Genomic DNA, 19,965 nt, shown 5'->3' with positions numbered 1-19,965 from the left:
CATAGCTGCTCCAGCGTGCTACAGGTACTTTTGTCCACAAACGAAAAGAAACCTCAAATAATAAATAATAGAAATATTTTAAATTAAAAAAACTGGGCACAGAACTATCCACTGAAAGCGTGTGCATGAGTTGTTTCAGAATCAAGCAACGGGGTTGCACTAGATAACCCTTTTAGTTGGCAGCCCAAAAATGTTGAACCCGATTGGCCAATTCCACACTATTCGACACATGTTGCTGTGATCCGTGAATTTGTGGATTTCTTTTGAACAAGTGTGCATGAGGTCAACCGTTGAATATTAAAATCAAAAAACGAAAAGGACCACCATTTTTTATATATATCATCTAAAATATTTATTCATTTTTTGGTTGTCACAATAACATAAAATGAGATCTAAATAATATTATTTGGAAGAAAAGATACTCCATTTATTTGATCTAATGAAAAACTTGAGTATTAATATCTTTAGTATACGAGATTACATGTAATTTTACAGAAAATAATTTTGTTCAATCTTGACAGAATTAATCACATAACTCATAAGTCATACAATCTTTCTTTCAAATATTTCATGCAATTAAATATAAGAATTCAAATTCAAGAATATTAATTAATCTAAAATAATCTCGTATTAATTATTCATCAACACGTTTAATTATAAATTTGATTTATTATATCAATATATACTAATAATATTTTATACCAACAAATATTATTATATTTATGATAAATTTACTTCTTATTAAATAAAAATTATATTAACTTAAGGTTAACTAATAGTATTTTTTTTAGCGCATGTTACATCATCCATGTATTATATAAACAAACCCTAAACCATGCTGAAACAATAGCGACATTAAGTTAGATCTACATGGCCAGTGGCGTGACTACAGTGGACTGCGAGAAACAAGTTAGATCATGGAGGCTGATACGTTCTCTCATGCAACTATTAATCCCCACATGTAACTGCGCCACCATTATAGAAGACGGCCAAGATGTAACAACAACAACAAACGAGACCCTCCGAAACACAAGCAAATATACTTATTCACCATCATCGTCACTGATGAGCTCCACCACCAATATCACAGGCACGATCTTCGGATACCGCAGAGGAAAAGTGAGCTTCTGCATTCAGGCAAACGCCAACTCCACCAACCCAATTCTCCTCCTAGAGTTGGCAGTTCCAACAACCATCTTGGCCAAGGAAATGAGAGGAGGAACCCTAAGAATCGCCCTAGAGAGCGGCAACGACGACGATGACGGCGACGGCCAAGTAGACACACTTTTGTCCACGCCTTTGTGGACTATGTACTGCAATGGGAGGAAGGTGGGGTATGCCGTTAAGCGCAGGCCCTCCAACACTGATTTCGAAGCGCTGAGGTTGATGCGTTCGGTGGTTGTTGGAACCGGGGTTATGAAGTGCAAGGAGTTAGTGAACAAAGAAGATGATCAACTTATGTACCTTAGAGCTAGCTTTCAGAGGGTTCGTGGCTCAGACAACTGTGAATCTTTCCACTTGATTGATCCAGAGGGAGACATTGATCAGGAACTCAGTGTTTTCTTTTTTAGGTCCAGGTGAACTTTTGTTTTATTTTTATTTTTCCACCACTTTTCCTTAGCTTTTTGAGCTGTGCTTAATCATTCTGGTCAACCAGACCAGAGCTGCTAGCATGGCTTTAATTGTCCTTCCAACTATTTCATTTTATTCGCCCTCGTAGTTGTGTAGGACATCGTGGCCAGATTCTGATGGTTTCGGAGGAGAACGGCATGCTGATACCGTTTTTTTTTTTTTTTTTTTTGCCTTTCCCTGAAAATATTAACTACTTGGTTTTACTTTTGTTGATTCCCCGTTTAACAGAATCAAAATGAATTGTGTTTTGTCTCAAATCTGAACAGTACAGTATGTGAATTTTACCATTTTTATTAGCCATATATATATATATATATATATATATATATATATATATATATATATATATATATATATATATATATATATGTATATATATATAACAACATTAAGATTGACATATTATATGTATCCAATAATCAATCTTAATCTCATCTCAGATACTATTAAGTTTTAGTAGAATTTTAAATACAAATTAAGTTGAGTTGGGAAAAAATAAATCATCAGTTTGATACTTAATAGGTCGCACTTATACTAATAAATTTAACTAATAGTGTAGAATGCATTCAAATAAGTACGTTGCTAGCAAACGTTTTACCATTGACTTTAATTTGAAATAACTGCAGGATTGATTTTTCACCGTTCATAGTCAAATTTGAAGATAACTGATTTTGTATGCATGAGAGCAATCATATCGTTGGCTCATGGTCAAATCAATAGTCACATCAAGTTTTCTCAACCATAATTTAATTAGAGGTTTCTTTATTTTTAATCTTTTTAATTACTTTGTATGCACAAAGAAACTGATAAAGAACTTGGTTCTTCGTTGAATCCATCTATCGGATCAAGATTCCATGATTTAATCAAAGAATCTTTGGCTTTCTATTTTTTTTTTTACTATATATATATATATATATTACATTGGACATTTAACTAATCTCTAGGTTGAGCTGAATGAGATTACTATAGGTGAAAAAAAATTACCTTCTAAATTACTAATATAATTGAATTGCTATATAGAGATTTAAATTTGAAAGCCTTAATTAAGACAACTCTGGCTAAGTACTTATTGGTAATCTGACTTGGTTAAGGGAAACAACAGATTAAAGTTTCACTCGTTTGTATCTCAATCTTTAAATTTATATTTTTATTAAGAAACAATCTTTCATCAATTGAATTTAATATTTTATCATTTTCAATTCATATTTTATATTTCATTTAATATATGAATAATGTAGAATATTTGGTAAATTTTGTAAATATTGTGTCGACCTACATGCCCGACAAATGTCTTCTGATAACTAATAAACTTTTATTTAAAATTTAATGTTGTAAAGTAACGGGGGCATCGTTTTAGTCCAATCGTCAGTGAGAATAATCAAGGATCCAAAAGCATTATTACGCGTAATTGACAGCTCATCATATTCTCCTTGTTACTAATATTGCGCAAAAGCAATCTTACAGAAATAATTCTATCCATGTTCACAGCTTTAGCACTTCATATTCAAAACAGGATCTGAAAGACATGCATGGAGTAGAATCCATGAGTTACTGATTTTGAAACAAGAGTAGAATCCATGAGTTTGAGACAAGTAGATTATTAATTTATATAAGTACTATTATTTCTTTTGCGACAATTAATTTTAAAAGGCCAACATCTATTTTGGATCATTGGATGGAGATATTGAGAGAAAGAACGTTTAAGAATGGAACATTTACTAGAAGCCGATGTGGGACATTTCCCTTCTTCAAAATGTGTATCTAATTGCATGAGTTGTTTCTGATTCATTATGTCGTTTGATTTGGAATTACTCAATTAGACACACTAGCACACCACCAGGCTCATAACATGGAAAAAAAATGTCTCAACTTCGTAATCTTTATAACTCAGGTAATGGCTTGTCAATTTATAATTTGATACTTTCACATTGACATATATTCGAAAATACCTTCAAGTTCTTGTTCTCAATGCCACTCTTTCTTTTAAATGTATCGTCCTAATCAAACTCTAGCTTAATTTCATAAATTTTAGGTATGTTACCCCAACAACCTGTTTTGGACAAATATAAAAAAAAAAATATCTTTTTGGACTTTCACTTTCCTTAGGGAGTGCAGGAAGCAATTCCCATTCTGGCTTTTCTATCTTTTAAATCAATCCCCCGGCCCTTCACATTACCAGATTAGTGCATGGGCTTCAACAGCTTGTGTAATACTATATAGTAGATACACGGCAATTGCTTCCTGCACTTCCAATTGTTTTCTGTACCTTTTTAATCTTCTCGAAAGTCTAATTTAAAATGTAATTTTACATTTAGGATTAGCCTTTTCGAAATGTAATCCAGAATGCAATTCGGAATGGCTAATTGAAACATACTAACATGTATCCAAAGAAGCAATTATGGGATGCAGGAAGCAATTGCCTAGATACACAAATGATATAAGAATGCGCTGTCCATTGAAACATACTAACATGTATCCAAAGAAGAAGTAAAACGTTGATAAAAACATTAGTCATTGTATGTTCTTGTACAACCATACTTGCTATCAATTACCATTCCATAACCCTGTGTTTGAATGAGGTATTTAAATGACAATTCATTTTTTTAATGAATTTAAAATACCTCTGTCATAATTCAATTGTTTGGATATGAAGTTTTAAAGAATGTAAAATGACATCAATTTTTAAAAGAATTTTAATAGATTAAAATGGTAGGAATTAAAATTCCACCTAAATGGTAAGAATTTCAAATTCTCTCCTCTCACATAGGCCCCTTCATTCTCTCACACGTAAGTGGTGGTGGTGGTAGGAGTAATACAACATGGCGGAGGAGTCGCCAAGAAAATCCTACAGCTTCGACAGCGACGACACGTGGCCCACACTCTGCAACGAAGATTCAATGAAACTCACATCGTTGTGGTTCAGATTCTACTCAAACACAAGGCTTTGTGTTAAATTGAACTAGTAAGAACTAAAATGGAAAAAATCTAGAGATCAACAACGCCAAGCCAGCGATGCGGAGTCAGTCGAGGCAGAGCTCGGCGTCACGCTTTCGGGCCTCTTCGCGCTTGGGTTGCTCCATCGTCGCCACAAACCTTCTCTCTATTCCATCGCTCTCGAGGGAGAATGTTGGGACCTCTGTGTCCTCCCATTCTTGATTGCTAGCAACTTACTACCACTATAGGGGATTGGGAATTTGATGGAGGAATTTGCGAATTTCTGTACTATGTAAAACCCCAACCTCCAATGGAGAATTAGTGGAGGGAGGTGAGGAACGCAAGTGTGGTGGATGCGGAAGGTGAGGGCAGAAGGTGAGGAACGCAAGTGTGGTGGATGCAGAAGATGAGGAGACTGAACAAAGGAGAAGAAGATGAGGAGGCGTGTTAATACAAGAATATTGGGTAAGATTTAAAATTGTTTAGCATTAAAATTATTTTGATTATTTAATTATTAAATATTAAAAAATTAATTTTTAAATATTTTTTTGCATTAAAATTATTTTGAATATTTAAGCATTTAAAAAATGACTAATATTTATTTTTGTTCGATATTGAAATTTTAATTTTAAATAAATATTTAAAGATAAAAATTTGAATTTCATTGAAATTGAATTACTTTATCCAAATAAAAAAAATTAAAATACAAGAAATTTAAATCAAGACAATTAAAATATTATGTATTTAAATTTTCTAAAAATTTTCAAATTCTTCCTCCAAATACAAAGTAATCCTATATGTTTGTTTTGGGGAGGGTCAAGGGTGGTGATAAGCTTATGCTTTCTTTTTGGTTGAAGGTAAGCAAAATTAAAACTAATCTCTGAAAATAATTTTTTAAACTGTAAAATAAACTCATTCTTGTGCCCGTAAAGGGACAAATTAGACAATTTACACCACATCATATCCACTTAACTCAATCTCATGTGTGCAAGCCCATGTTTCTTACTTTGTTGTCTAGAAGACCTTAAAACAAATTGATATATAAACACTATAAAAAAAGTATTAAACTTAGTAATAGGGGACATGAGCCTTTTGAAATACTCCAAAATTCCCAACCTAATACACTCTCTTGCCATTAGTCTAATTTTTTTTATGGAATTAGTCTAAATTATTAGAAAACACAAAACCATAGATTAATTAGTGGAACTCCTTCAATGAGATGCGATGCCCAAAAACAATCGTATTTTTAACTTCAATTGAATAAAATTACTAAAATTTAAAATCAAATTAATTCAATGATAAAATAAAATAATACCAATAAAATTGAATTACATTCACTCTTTCAACGTAATCCAATTGAATAGATGAACCTTTCAATTGGCACTGCTTGTGTATATTTAGTAGCATATGGACAATCAATCGTTATTCTTCTAATCCTTTTAAAAGTCTACCATTATTAGATTAGTTTTAGATGAAAGTCAAGAAACTACTGGTCAACTGTTTCTCATCCCTCGTTACATTTTTTTAATCTGCTATCCAATATCCAATATAATATACAATTTTCAATATCAATATCAACAGGTCATAAATTTCAATACCAAAGCAATACAATAACATATTACGTACTGTGTGACCTTTCGAAGCTTCATGACAAATGTTGTTAAAAAAAATAATATTAGACTCGTGGCAAGTTTTTTTTTTTTTCCCACAGAAACTCATGGCAAGTTATGGAAAGATAGAAAAGAAAATAAAAGGCATATCTAGCCGTTATGGACCTGTAAACTTTGGAGGAAGTTGGGAAGCAAGTTATTTAATTTGGGATGTTAATTTAGAAAGTACTATTATTGTAGAGTAATTATCAATTTAGTTTCAGAAATTATAATGTTCGTTTTAATTGTTTCCTAAAAATTGTAAAATGAGAAGATAACATCTAAAATTGTAAATTCTAATTAATTTAATCCCTAAAATTATAACAATTGGTCAAATACTTTCAAAATAACACTCGCAATTATAATTCTTAAAAAAAGAATTTACAATTATAATAATCATAAATATTAATCATTAATTTATTATTTTTTAATTTATTTGTTTTTAACTAGTGCGATCTAACACGGTTAAAAAGAATGGTTGAATTCACAAGCTAAGTGTGTAAATGATAGGTAATCAAACACGTATATGTAGTTAACTCATATTAATTTTATGTATTTTGCATTGGATTTTTTATCTATACATTATGCACGATTACTTACTAGTTCCTACAAAAAACAATACTACTAATAATTACGTATCCTGTCAAAACATGTAAAGAAAATCACTATACCCATTTATCAAAAAGAAAAAAAAAAGACGACGGTAACCAAATGATTGAAGTGAAGTAGTTAATATGTTAAAATTAAGATGAAATTATTTAAATAATATCTAAATTTAATATTTGAGGGAAATAATTTTAAATTGAATTTTATTTACATATTTCATTGAACTTGGATTAATGATGATTTCTTTTTTCAGAGTTAAGAAAAAAAAATGAAAAACGTAAGTGTGTATACGCACTGTTCTAGAGCCATCAAGTCATCAACCACTCGATTGAACATGCGCAAATGTGAACAAGGCATAAAAATAAAATAGCCATTATAGCAGAGAAGGCAACATCATTTCATAATCATATATCCCACATTGGGTTGGGCTTTAATGCCATTTCCCAGGGCCAACGCCGAACGCTCCCTTTCCACTTTCCACCATCAAAATTTTCATTTTTCCAAACACCATGCACGAGTAGTGTTTATCTTTAAACACGCGACATAAACATGACAAAACTCACCAATCTAATTGGGATCATCAAGGACAAAGCATCGCAGAGCAAGGCGGCGTTGTTATCCAAACGCACCACGCTCTCCCTCCTACGCGCCACCAGCCACGACTCCTCCACGCCCCCCACGCGCAAGCACCTGGCCACGCTCCTCTCCTCGGGCGACGGCTCACGCGCCACCGCTTCTGCCGCCGTGGAGGTCCTGATGGACCGCCTTCAGGGGACCAACAACGCTGCCGTGGCCCTGAAGTGCCTGATCGCCGTCCACCACATCATCCACCACGGCAGCTTCATCCTCCAGGACCAGCTCTCCGTGTACCCCTCCGCAGGGGGCAGAAACTACCTCAACCTCTCCAACTTCCGACACAACACCGACCCCACATCATGGGAACTCTCGTCCTGGGTCAGATGGTTCGCGCAGCACATCGAGCAGCTCTTATGCACTTCCAGGATCCTGGGATTCTTCCTCGGAACCTCGACCGACAGCGAGGACAGGGTGTCGGGTGTCGCCAACGCGGACTTGTTGACCGAGTTTAACTCCCTGGTGGCTTTGGTGGAAGGGATTTGCAAGAGGCCCGAGCCCAACGGGAACAGGTTAGTGGAGGAGATTGTGAAACTGGCGCGTGAGGATTGGGGAGTGGCGCAAGTTGAGGTGGGCGTGAGGGTGAGTGAGTTTAAGGAGAGGTTGGGAGGGTTGAAGTTTGGGGAAGCGGTGGAATTGGTTTGTTGTTTGAAGAGGTTGGAGCAGTGCCAAGAGATGATGGATGGGGCAAGACAACTTAGATTCTGGGATTTGGTTAGAGAGGTTAAGGACAAAGCAGGGATTCAGCTCTGTAGAGAAGAGGCTAAGTTGAGAAGGGAAACTCTCAAATTAAGGCTGAGTCAATCGGATCGCTTTTCTTCTCGCCTTCTCAATTCTCCTCACTTTCTCCGCTTTCCCTCCGGGAGGTTCATGTAGCATTTTTATGTCAGTGTAAATACTATCACAAACCAATTAAACAAACTCTTTTTTTTTTTTTTTTTGTTTACCATTTTCTCTTGTTATGATATGATTTCGGGGGGTTGGGGATAGGTTTTTTGTAATTAGGATTGCATGTGATTTCAATTATTGTAAGGTTTGTGATAAGGAACAAAATTGTTGCCATGTGTTGTGTTGAATCAAAAGAAAATATATAGAGGAAATGATGAGTAGTAGTATTCGAGAGGAATCTTTCATTGGGAGCAGCAGGTGCACTCTAGATCCCAGCTTTTTTTTATTTTTTTTTATTTTTCAAACACTCACAAAGATATCTGCTTGTTTTTAATTGATTAGAAGGGGCATAACATGAGTTGAGTTGTGAGTTGTGACTACCAACTTGTTCAGCATAAGCCTAACAAAATGAGTTGTAACTTCTGGATCCCCGCAATATGCAACAAACCGGTATAAATAAATGAAAATAACCATTCGTTCGTGCATTTATCAGTTTCTTTGTACCTTATTTTTCTTTCTTTTTGTCTCTATCGTAATATCACATCATTAATTATATTTTCATCTTTTAATTTTTCTTTCTCCCTTCTACTCCGTATGCCTTGAAGGCGAGGTTGTATCTATCTTTTAAATTTTCATAAATAAACAGGCTACCCCAGCTAAAAAATAAAGACAATAGCACAGCACCACATGACTGGTGTTAGCTAGTGTGTTATACCATTCAGATGGTTATGAAATAAATAGGCATTATAAAGTGCCACCAACCATGATTCCATGGGCATGGTCGAAGTGTTCAAGATATAGGATTGGTCCGATTGGATATGTTATACGGAGTATGTCAGAATTTGGCCATTGAACACTATTGAGGCCTAAAAGAAGCTAGGGCGACGAGACGTGTGTGCGTTGTGTTTAGTTTTTATATTAAGAGTTTTGAACATCTGTTAAAAAGTACGGCCGAAGAGTATTTTGTTTGGAAATGTGTTTCCTCGATTCAATACTATGTAACTATGAAGGATGATTTGGTGAGAACAATTATTCCAAAGGAATTGCTTACGGAATACGTGTTCTCAAAAAAAGTTTCCGGAACGGTCATTTAAAAAAAAAAAAAACATTCCGAAAAGCCAATGTCCACAACAGTGACGTTGAAACGTATATGGCGTGGAGAGTTAGAGCTGGAACCTCTAGCGTCGAGAGTTAGAAGAAGACTTCTAGAGAAAAAGAGAAGAACTAGAAAGCGAGTGCATTGCAGGAAGAAGAGAATAACAAATGGTAGGGTATACAGAAGAAAGAAGGGGAAGAAGATAGAAGTAGGTTGTACAGAAGATAGAAGTAGGTTGGAGTTTTTTAAAAATTGGGAGGTGCAGGATGCAGTCGTAGAATATAAGTGTCATATGTAAGTTGTGATGGGTTCAATACAAATATTAATGGTCCATCAAAATAAAAGGTTTTGCTTAATGGGTATTGATAAATATACCCCCATTAACTAATAATATACCCCTTTTATATTTTTTTTTGTCACGAGCTTTTAGAAAAAAAACATTTTTAATTAAATAGGTAAGGTTATAAGCTTTAAAAAAATTTATTAAATTTGACGGGTTGGGCTTGATTAGCAACAATATTATTTTAATAAAAATATTATTAGGTTATTTACTTTTAGTGAGGCTTATAAAGTTTTGATAACCCATTACATATAATGTTTGTATGCATTAGATAAGTTTTTATCATATCTTTTTGTTTAAAATTATCTTATTATTTTTAATAAAAATTTATGACTTTGTTAAATAAACAAAAAAGTAAATAAGAATAACATACAAGTCGTTGGTTCACACTTTAATAGTTCAATGCATAATAATTTTATTATTATATAATAATTTCTTTTTACATTTCTTAAAATAAAACATGCATTTAAATAAGCTAATACATCAAACCTAACTTATAAAAATAGACTTGTGACAAATAATAGATCCAAGATTAAATTATATAAGTATAAAGTAGCTCAAACCAGACTTAAGAAAAACATGTCCTATTCTAACTCATTTTCTCGTAGTCACATCCCTAAAAATCATAGACAAAAATAAAATCATGATATAAAAAACTATTCTTGAAAATCCAAAAAAATGTACTGAAACATAAAGTGAAATAAAACCTTAACATTAAATTAAAAAGACAAATTACACACTAAAATATTTTGGATAAATAACCTTTAACCCCAGACAAGGAAGCTTATATGCTCACTCATAAAGTATACCATCAATTTTGAACTAACTCAACGATCATTTGAATATTATAAATTAAGCGATTCAAATTAGTAAGTTGTTCGGATCTTGATCGTGGTAGACTCGTTAATTGTCAATTTGCTAGGTGGAATCGTTCCTCGGTTTCCCACATGTGTAGTGTATAATTGTTATGCCATTTGCATTGTCGTATATCTGAAGGGGATGATATTGGAATATAATACGTAGTCCGTTAATACTATTATTATACAAGTGCTGTAAAGTTATTAATACACTGGGTAAGCTATATGCTATTAATAAGTAGTTGGGTTATAATTTATCGGTAAAAAAGAAGAACAGAAGAGTGCATCGCAAATGATGTAATATTTTCGTCTATAAAATTTATATTTTTAACTCATTAATATATTTTTCTTCCTTTAGCCTCGCATGCAAGTGGCTCAACATGTTAATTTCCTATATCTACCTCATGGATGAGACAAACAATATCGTGCCTATGTGTTATAAGTTCAAGAATAAGATTTTAGTATACAAGTGCCAAACAAACCCATATAATTTTGTAAGTTGTTTCATCCTTACCCAATTTGGAAGGATAAAAAGTAAAACATACGGTGTAGTTTAAAACATAATTTAATTTAAATATATTGGTTTAGTAAATATTTTTAGGTTTTTATTTAATTATAAATGGATACAAGATTAAAAATTATTAAATAAGGTGATGTTTTCGATAAAATATACGATGATTTCTAACATGTGACAAGTACAAAACTGTTAAATTTTGAGTCTTGGTAAGTAGTAGCTTGTAATAGAGCTCCATTTTTTTAAAATTAAATATTTTTATTGACAATATTTTATTGTTCTTTAACTTTTTATAGAGCAGTTTAATTTATTTATTGACTAGACATTCAATATTTAACATGAATATTGACGTGATATTTTATTTTACAACTATGTAAATATTTTTGTTAAATATTATATGTAAATTTAATGGATACATCAAAATTATGTAATAATAATAATAATAATAATAATAATAGATTATTATTCATTTTCACTAAAAAAAATAAAAAATCAACTGTTTGATAACTATAGAAACATATACTATGTCTGTAGCAAACCACTCCCACTGTGAACCTCTTCAACGGCGTTGACAATGATGTGGAAGGGCTTGAGGGCTTCACACGCCGAAATCATGCTCTTGGAAAGGAGGCTTTGGACTGGTTGAGGCAGTTGGTCTTGGCCTGGTGCTAGGAATTGTAGTGTGAGTGTCAGGGTTAAAGGAAGAACACATTCGTGGGGGGGTGTAGAAAAAGATATAATGGATAGTAACAATTTTAGTTAGAAGAAAGGGGGGACTTATTTAGCAAGAGTCAACGGTAAGCGACAAGCTCGTGGTGGGGGCCCACATCATTGCTAAACGGGCCCCACTCCTAACGTGGTCCTCTTCCACATGCATACTTGTCAATTCCCTCATTAGTCATAGTTGGCTTAACTTAATGCTCCCAAATAAAACCTCTTTAACATCATCACAATAACATCGACCTTTGCCGCTTTCTTTTACAATCTCCTCTAACGAGGACGTCGTCATTCCCGCTTCCATTACCCGGAAACTTACGCGTAACAATACTCTTCGCTTTGATCATCAAGTGTAATGTAACCAAGACAAATGTCACTTGTATACATTCTTCATTCTTTCGAGTTTCGAATATAACACTTTTTTATTTTTTATTTTAAATACATTTTTTCTTACAATTTAGTATTTTATAAAATTATTTTTTATTTTTGTCCTTAAAACATATTAGATAACGCTTTCACCAATGAACAAAATATTAAGAGTTATTTTTTTTTATTATAAGTTTTAATAACCAACAATAAATAGTATGATTGTAAAAGTTGTAGTAACAAAAACAACATATAAAAAAGAAATGAATTAGAGAAAGTGTTTGTTTGTGTAACGAATATTTTGTGTTAAATATAAAAAAGCAAAACTGGGCACACATTCGCTGGCTGCCACGTGTAGTGTGGTCTGGGAAAATATGAAAATTCCAAGGGAATAAATACCCTCTTGTTTCCGTATTAGATGAAATAATAACACGTATTAGCAGAGAACCGAACCAGTTGTCGCGAGCGAGTCAATACTCAATACGCACAACAACGCGTGGAGAAGAGAGACTCAGTAAAAGTAAAGGCCAAGACTTTATTTATAAGCAAAAGCGGGACAGAGAATATAAAGAAAGAAATTAGCAGAGAGAAAGTGGAATCCCCAATCTTGTAACGGAACTTTTTTTCTTATCAGTTCCATAGCTAGCTGTGTGGAGACGACAACTGCCACCCATTCCAACATACAGAGAGGCTATTTACTAATTACTGTTCCTCGTGTGAACAAACATATAAACCACCTCGGATTTTGCTTCCTCTGCTGTGTTTTAACGACAACGCGTTTCTTTGCTTATACACTAAGATTTCAAACGGCGATTCGTTTTGCGACTGTGTGGTCGCGATCTGGTTTTGTTTTGATTCATTTGTACGTTGGACTGTGAAACACACGCCGAAATGTGGTGGATGATGGGCGAGACTGGAGGCAATTACTGTTGTAAGAAGAGCGATGATTTGTGCACCAATGTTTGTGGTCAGGTATATCATCCATAATTTTTTTTTTTATTAAATGTTACTTTTCCGTTTATGTGGTGTCGATGTAAGTTAATCTTTCAGCTGTGGCTTCGGTTCGCCTATTTAATTTGTGGATTTCGTTATTTTGGAGAGAAAACAAAAAAAAAGTCATTTTGAATGGTTTTTCCATAGAAAACTGTTTATGTGGTTTGTCATGTAATCTATCACTGGATTGTGATGAAACTTTTGTCCTAGATTTGCTCTTTTTAGGTGTTGTTTGTTTGCTATTTCTTTTAAAAAAAAAAAAAAATTGGTGTGTGAACGAGATTTTCGTGATCTGAATTTAGATATGGGATAAGGTTGTGTTTTTTGTTATTTTTTTATTTTTATTTTTCTAATTTTAGGAAACCTGCCGAGGTATTTTTTGTGGCTTGTAAGTGAACGCAAACGAAGACACCCTTTTTTTTCCTTCTTGTTCCTATTTTTTGGGGGATTCGTTTGGGAGGGAAAGGAGTCTCGTTTATGTTGTAGCCATAATTGGATTTGAATGGATGCAAGGTTTCTCGCATGAAGAGCTTGCAATTTGGGGTTTTTTCGGGGCATGGTTTCTTTTTTCTTCATGATACAGCTTTTGGCTTTATGATTAAATTGGGGATTTAAGTTATATGATGCTTGAAAATTTTCCCCAATACAGAGAGAGGAGCATTGGGTTTTTGATAAGATTGTGTATGATTTAAAGAAGCTGCATTGGATATTTATTTCATGATTTTTCATTCTTGAAGCTGGATTTTTACAGTTTAGTTATATGTCTGTTCCTTAATTTTGCAGGAATCAAGTCAAGTATCAGGTATGTCACGAATTCGCTGCATTCTGCGGGGTTTGGATGTGAAAACCTACATATTCATGTTTGCTGTTATCCCAATGTGTGTCTTTGGATTCTATATACATGGGCAGAAGATCTCCTACTTTCTGCGGCCACTATGGGAAAAAGCACCCAAGCCTTTCAATGTCATCCCTCATTACTATAACGAAAATGTCACCATGGAGAATCTCTGCAGGCTTCATGGATGGGGAGTCCGGGAGTACCCTCGACGTGTTTATGATGCTGTGTTGTTTAGTAATGAGCTGGAAATACTAACCTTGCGCTGGAAAGAATTGTACCCTTACATAACTGAATTTGTTGTCCTTGAGTCAAATTCTACCTTCACCGGATTGCCTAAGGCTCTGGTTTTCAATAGCAATAGGGAGCAGTTCAAATTTGTTGAGCCGCGGTTAACTTATGGGACCATTGGTGGGAGATTTAAGAAAGGAGAAAACCCATTTGTTGAAGAGGCGTATCAGCGTGTAGCATTGGACCAGCTCCTGAAGATAGCTGGTATTACTGATGATGACTTGTTGATTATGTCTGATGTGGATGAGATACCAAGTGCTCACACTATTAACCTCCTGAGGTGGTGTGATGAAGTACCCTCAATCCTTCATCTGCAGCTGAAAAATTATCTCTATTCATTTGAATTTCGTGTGGATGATAAGAGCTGGAGGGCTTCAATTCACAGGTATGAGACTGGGAAGACGAGGTATGCACATTATCGCCAGTCTGATGACATATTGGCAGATGCTGGATGGCATTGTAGCTTTTGCTTCCGCCGAATCAGCGATTTCATTTTCAAGATGAAAGCCTACAGCCATTATGATAGAGTCAGGTTCTCTCACTATTTAAATCCTGAAAGAATTCAGAAGGTAATCTGCAAAGGGACCGATTTATTTGATATGCTGCCGGAGGAGTACACTTTCAGGGATATCATTGGTAAAATGGGACCAATACCCCATTCCTATTCTGCAGTTCATCTTCCTGCTTTTCTTCTGGAAAATTCTGACAAGTATAAATTTCTTTTACCTGGAAATTGCAAGAGAGAGAGATGATCTTGGAAAGTCATTTATGATACTGGCTTGTTTCTGAGCTTCTAGCTTGTACAGCTCAAGTGACTCTCCTCTCTCGGAGGTTTTTAACTGAGGTTGTGATGATTGTATGTCACTCGTATAGCTGTAAGCTGTGTCATTGTCCAGTGAGATATTCTTTGGGAATTAATTAATTTCAGATAAATTCTTTGATCTTGGGGGAATTCTGTATATAATTTAGAGCTGGACTTTCATTCAAGGGGAGCAACATCTCTACTGATGAGGACTGAAACTGCTGTTTTGAGAACGGGCTTGCCTTCATGAAATGTGTTTATTTAGTATTAGGGTGATTGATCCCCGGATATACGAGACTAGTTTAAAATTCCCCACTTTTTCCTGTTTGGGAAGTTTTGTTCTGCAGACCAATTTATTTTCTAATTATTCTTTATTTATGCAAATATCTAATCCGATTGGTTGGTCTATATTCATAACAGTGCTGACTCAGTTCTTTGCATTATATAAATATAGTTTGGTTGCTTTCAATTAGATGCCGTTCCAATATCTGATATTACTCGGGCGCGACTTATCTTGCTTTATTTTATCTTATTTCCTTTTCCCTCTGTAGAATGGAAATTCCCGATTTGGAATCTGTTGGAATCTACCAACATTGATTTTGCTTTATTAAATTATTTTACTGATTTAGACAATATGCAATAAAGCGTGGGGATGTGCTATTTACTGAGGTTTTTCGTTAGACGGTAGTTTAGATACCTAGGGATTTAGCACTTATTCATCTTATTTTCTAGTCCTAAAGTCTTCTATTAGACTAATTTTAACCAGTTAACAACAAGACATGTGCATGTATCATCAATGAAGTTCTTTTGTTGAAAACCAAATCGTGTCGGACTAGATATTTGTTCAGTTTCCCTTTGGGTTCTTTTTCATTTTATATAGGGTCGATGGTAGGTTTTCTATTACAATTTTCTAAAGAAGGAAAAAAATAGAATATTAAGTATGTTTGATTGAGAGTGACAATTTCACTTTCTAATATGAGTTCTTTAATTCACAATATAAGAGAAAATTAATTATATTTATTTATTTAATTTAATTTATAATTAAATAATGAGTTTGTTGTACCAAAAAAAGAAACAAATGTAACAAAAAGATAATGAGTTTGCTATAAGAATAGAAGTGATCTTGGGGACCATAAGCTCTACAGCATTCACACACAACATGATTCAGCTACTGAAATCTTCTTCCTCCCATTCCCACAAAACCTCCTTCATTCTTCATTGATTTCTTTGGTCAACATATGACTCATGTCACTTAGCCAACTTCCACTAGCATTTATTCTCCATTGTCCTCTAAAGGAACCTAAAAGCTTGCCTCTATCAGAGTTTAGGAAAAAGGTTTTACTTTGGAGTTTGGATAGAAGAATAAAATCGATGAACCCCCAGTTCTGGTCAATTATCAGTTATTCACTAGTTCACTGAGTATTTGGCTAGTTTTTATGAGGACTAATTCCAAGGGTCACTCTGGCCAAATGAGGGACCAATTGTCCAACTGGTCAAACCAACTAGTTTAATCTGGCTTTTACTAGTCCATTTAGGTGCAACACTTGAATATATATTTCAGAACTAAGGAGGGGTTAAGGCCCAACACAAAAGCTAACAAGAAGATTAACCTTACTGGTCCAACCCAAATGCTTTGTAGTTGAGAAAAGGAATATTAATATGCCATTTAATTTCCTCCGCAAATTAGGAATCAAACTTAACTTTTTTTATTAATAGTGAGATTTTAATATGACTTTAAAAGAAAATTACATTGATAGATAACTTTATCCTTTTGTGATTATAGGTTTTGATCCCTGAACGCTTAAGAAAAACTCAATAATTAATGAAATACATCAAAGTGATCAAATTTCCACATTTTTAAAAAAGTGAAAGACTAAATACTAAACATGTTTTTAGAAACTAAAATAAAAAAATATGTACTTTTATATATTTACAGTGAGTAAAAAATTATTTTATCCTTTCATTATTTTTTTAATTAAGTCATCCTTTTTTTGTTTACGTTATTAAGTCGTCCTTTATAGATTAGGAGCATCTCTAATTATTTTACAATTGCATGAGATCTTATCTGTACACGTTTTTATCATGTTTTATATATACACTTTTTCTTTTCTTTTCAGTTTTTTTAAAAAAGTAAAATATTGAGATTAAAACTCTTTTTCTTATTTTTTTATCCCACTCTATCTTTTCAACAAAAAAGTAAGGAATATAGCCACAGAGATACATGACTACGGACATTGAATAATATTATTTTGTTTCTGAAGTTAATAAATAATGAACTATTACAGACGTCAGTTTCTGAAGTGTTGGTCATGCCACTAAAATAAAATTCCAAATTGCACAAGAAAGCGGGATTTTTTTTAAAAAAAAAACTTTTGTACATGATCACCAATTTATCAATTAATTCGTGAATCGAATTTCATCCGAGTTGCGCTATATATCTTGGAACAAATTAAAGTTGGTTAAATGATGATGGCGTTGGAATTTTTGAACAATAAGAAAGATACCGAATTGGATGCTAGCTCCATGCAGAAATATGAAATATCTCCTCCTTCTCCGAATATCCTTTTGCATGCCGAAGAGAGAGAGAAGAATTAAATTCTTTCTTATCATCATGGAATAATAAAAACTATAAATAGTAGCTGAAATTAAGATGAAGCAACACCACAACCTAGCTCAACACCCTCAAAGTTTATAATTAGAAATGGCATACCAAAACTACAATAGGAACAACAATTACTACGGGTGGCGAAGCCCCTCAGACGAGTACCAAGTGTACGACCCCCCAGTAGAGGCTACATATCATAGTCCTAGGCATCATCATCACAAGAAGGGTCATGTGGCATTCAGAACCAACTATGAGCAGGACTCTATAGCCGAAGTAGAATCCAACGTTGAGGCTCGTCAACAAGGTTACGAAAGTACCAGGTTATGGAATCATAGTGCTTACAAAAGTGTGGACCAAGAGGCTGAGGCGTTTATTCAGTATGAGCATACGAGGATGGAATTAGCCAGGCTCATGTCAACAAGGGGTGCCTAATGAGCCTCTGTTGTATATATATATTTCTATTATTATATCATAGGGGCATTATGTGCATTGTTACATATGTATTGTGTATGGTTAATTTGGTGTACCCCCTTAAAATGGTTAAAAGATTTTGGGGTGAGACTTCTATGATAAAGTTTTACGAATAATTCATCCCTCAATTTTTTTAGCTCCCCTTTTAAAATGGCATCAAATTGACTCGTAGCCATATTACCCACATCTCATGTCACAAATCATAAATAATCTACAACTGAAGTACTACTCAGGAGCTTAATTAATTTACTGTTTTTTCTTTTCTCTATCTTTATTCCACCTAAATAAATGCACAAGGCCTTACACTCATATGGCGTGTTGTATTTGCTTCAGTCCTCTCTGTCAATTGTCTTATATATAGTTATAATGGGTTGTTGCTATAGATTTCACCCTATTTCAGTATATGTTATGTAGAAAGAATGCAAACAAGCAATGATACGTTATATAAAATTGTGTTCTAAATAAATTCCAAGTACAATTGGTTCTAAATAATTAATTAGGACCTGTTTGAAAATTTCATCTCAGAAAAATATATATATATGTTCAGCGTTTAGAAATTAATTAGTTTATCATGTTTGGTATTATCATTCGACCGAAATACGCCAATCTTCAGTTTTTTTACCAGTCTTCAGATTTGAGTTGGTAGAAATATATTTCAAGGAAACAATCTTCTCTAACGTATTCATATGTGTTGTTTATGATATGTTATTTTTCTCGTAGATCCCTAATCATGCAATATGTTATGATGTCATCTGCATCAGTTATAGTAATTGCACAATATATATTAAAATCTGAACTTGCTGGCAAGAGTAATTTTTCAACCCAAGAACATAGAAAGGAAGGGAGAAGAGGAGTTTTGGAAAAATGAACTGTTTTTAGATAAAGATGTTCTATGTGAGACATATTATCGCATTACATCAAGCCCCAAATTAATGTCTGGGAGTCCCGTACTTTTACTGGTCACTTTAAAATTCTTAAAAACAAATTGAAACATAAACAAATAAATAATGTATAACTAGATAATGTAAGACTCTTGCCTTTGGAATACCCACTGAATTACAACACTTGCTTGGATAAATTGTTCAATTAAATATTTATTTGATAAATATTAGTACCTGTTCACAAACTTAAGATCGTAATATTTTAAAACAAATTATTTTAAATAAATTTTTTCCATAAACAAGTTAAAAAATATTTTAAATAGCAAAAAATCCATGAATTGTGCGAAAGTTGATGCAGAATGGTGGCATTGTTTAAATAAATAGTATTGATTAAAAAATTAGAAAAATACAGAGAAGATTAGATTTGACGTAAATCTAAGTCGTTTATTTAGTACTTTTCTTTGTGGACAATATTGTACTTTCTTTTATTACTTAAAATCGTTAAAGGAAAGGAAATTAAAGCAAAGAGTTATTGCGAACTTTCCGGGTCATCATTCTATTTAAAAAAATCCATCTTTTAATATGTGTTCAAAGATGGAGTATCATTGAAGAAAAGAAAATTTTTATTCAAGGAATATGGCTTACTTGTAATCGAACATATAGTATTTGAACTTATTGATAACTAGACTTTGAATCCGTGCAACTTCTTAAAATTATATATATATATATATATATATATATATATATATATATATATATATATATATATATATATATCATTGTATATTTATTTATATAAATAAAAATAATAATTTTTAAATATTTAGTATTATGTTAAATATAATTATATTATAA

At 33.3% G+C, this 19,965-nt stretch overlaps 4 protein-coding genes across 4 annotated transcripts; all 4 read left to right on the top strand.

The window, feature by feature from the left end:
• Positions 1-839: 839 nt before the first annotated feature.
• LOC100794628 (protein MIZU-KUSSEI 1) lies at positions 840-1,887 on the top strand. Its single transcript, XM_041015574.1, has one exon. The coding sequence runs from the start codon at positions 871-873 to the stop codon at positions 1,579-1,581; it is 711 nt and encodes a 236-aa protein (XP_040871508.1). The 5' UTR covers positions 840-870; the 3' UTR covers positions 1,582-1,887.
• Positions 1,888-6,974: 5,087 nt separating this feature from the next.
• LOC100794092 (putative clathrin assembly protein At4g40080) lies at positions 6,975-8,554 on the top strand. The gene has a single exon (XM_003524208.5). It carries the CDS (start codon positions 7,371-7,373, stop codon positions 8,328-8,330), a length of 960 nt encoding a protein of 319 aa, XP_003524256.1. The 5' UTR covers positions 6,975-7,370; the 3' UTR covers positions 8,331-8,554.
• Positions 8,555-12,652: 4,098 nt separating this feature from the next.
• LOC100787062 (uncharacterized) lies at positions 12,653-15,561 on the top strand. The gene is made up of 2 exons (XM_003524993.5): positions 12,653-13,204; positions 14,009-15,561. The coding sequence occupies exons 1-2, from the start codon at positions 13,124-13,126 to the stop codon at positions 15,101-15,103; spliced, it is 1,176 nt and encodes a 391-aa protein (XP_003525041.1). The 5' UTR covers positions 12,653-13,123; the 3' UTR covers positions 15,104-15,561.
• A 2,252-nt stretch (positions 15,562-17,813) lies between these two features.
• Positions 17,814-18,631, top strand: LOC100786519 (uncharacterized). Its single transcript, NM_001253173.2, has one exon. The coding sequence runs from the start codon at positions 17,855-17,857 to the stop codon at positions 18,188-18,190; it is 336 nt and encodes a 111-aa protein (NP_001240102.1). The 5' UTR covers positions 17,814-17,854; the 3' UTR covers positions 18,191-18,631.
• The last annotated feature ends 1,334 nt before the right edge of the window (positions 18,632-19,965 follow it).

This window comes from Glycine max, chromosome 5, assembly GCF_000004515.6.
Source record: "Glycine max cultivar Williams 82 chromosome 5, Glycine_max_v4.0, whole genome shotgun sequence".
Taxonomy (NCBI): domain Eukaryota; kingdom Viridiplantae; phylum Streptophyta; class Magnoliopsida; order Fabales; family Fabaceae; genus Glycine; species Glycine max.
Note: the sequence above shows the minus strand (reverse complement) of the source record. Positions and strands in the feature narration are given on the sequence as shown.

Bases quoted from the DNA above. Each gene is read 5' to 3' on its own strand.
- LOC100794628 (XM_041015574.1), top strand. From the start codon at position 871: ATGGCCAGTGGCGTGACTACAGTGGACTGCGAGAAACAAGTTAGATCA.
- LOC100794092 (XM_003524208.5), top strand. From the start codon at position 7,371: ATGACAAAACTCACCAATCTAATTGGGATCATCAAGGACAAAGCATCG.
- LOC100787062 (XM_003524993.5), top strand. From the start codon at position 13,124: ATGTGGTGGATGATGGGCGAGACTGGAGGCAATTACTGTTGTAAGAAG. The intron at 13,205-14,008 runs GTATATCATCCA...TTAATTTTGCAG, and splicing joins GCACCAATGTTTGTGGTCAG to GAATCAAGTCAAGTATCAGG.
- LOC100786519 (NM_001253173.2), top strand. From the start codon at position 17,855: ATGGCATACCAAAACTACAATAGGAACAACAATTACTACGGGTGGCGA.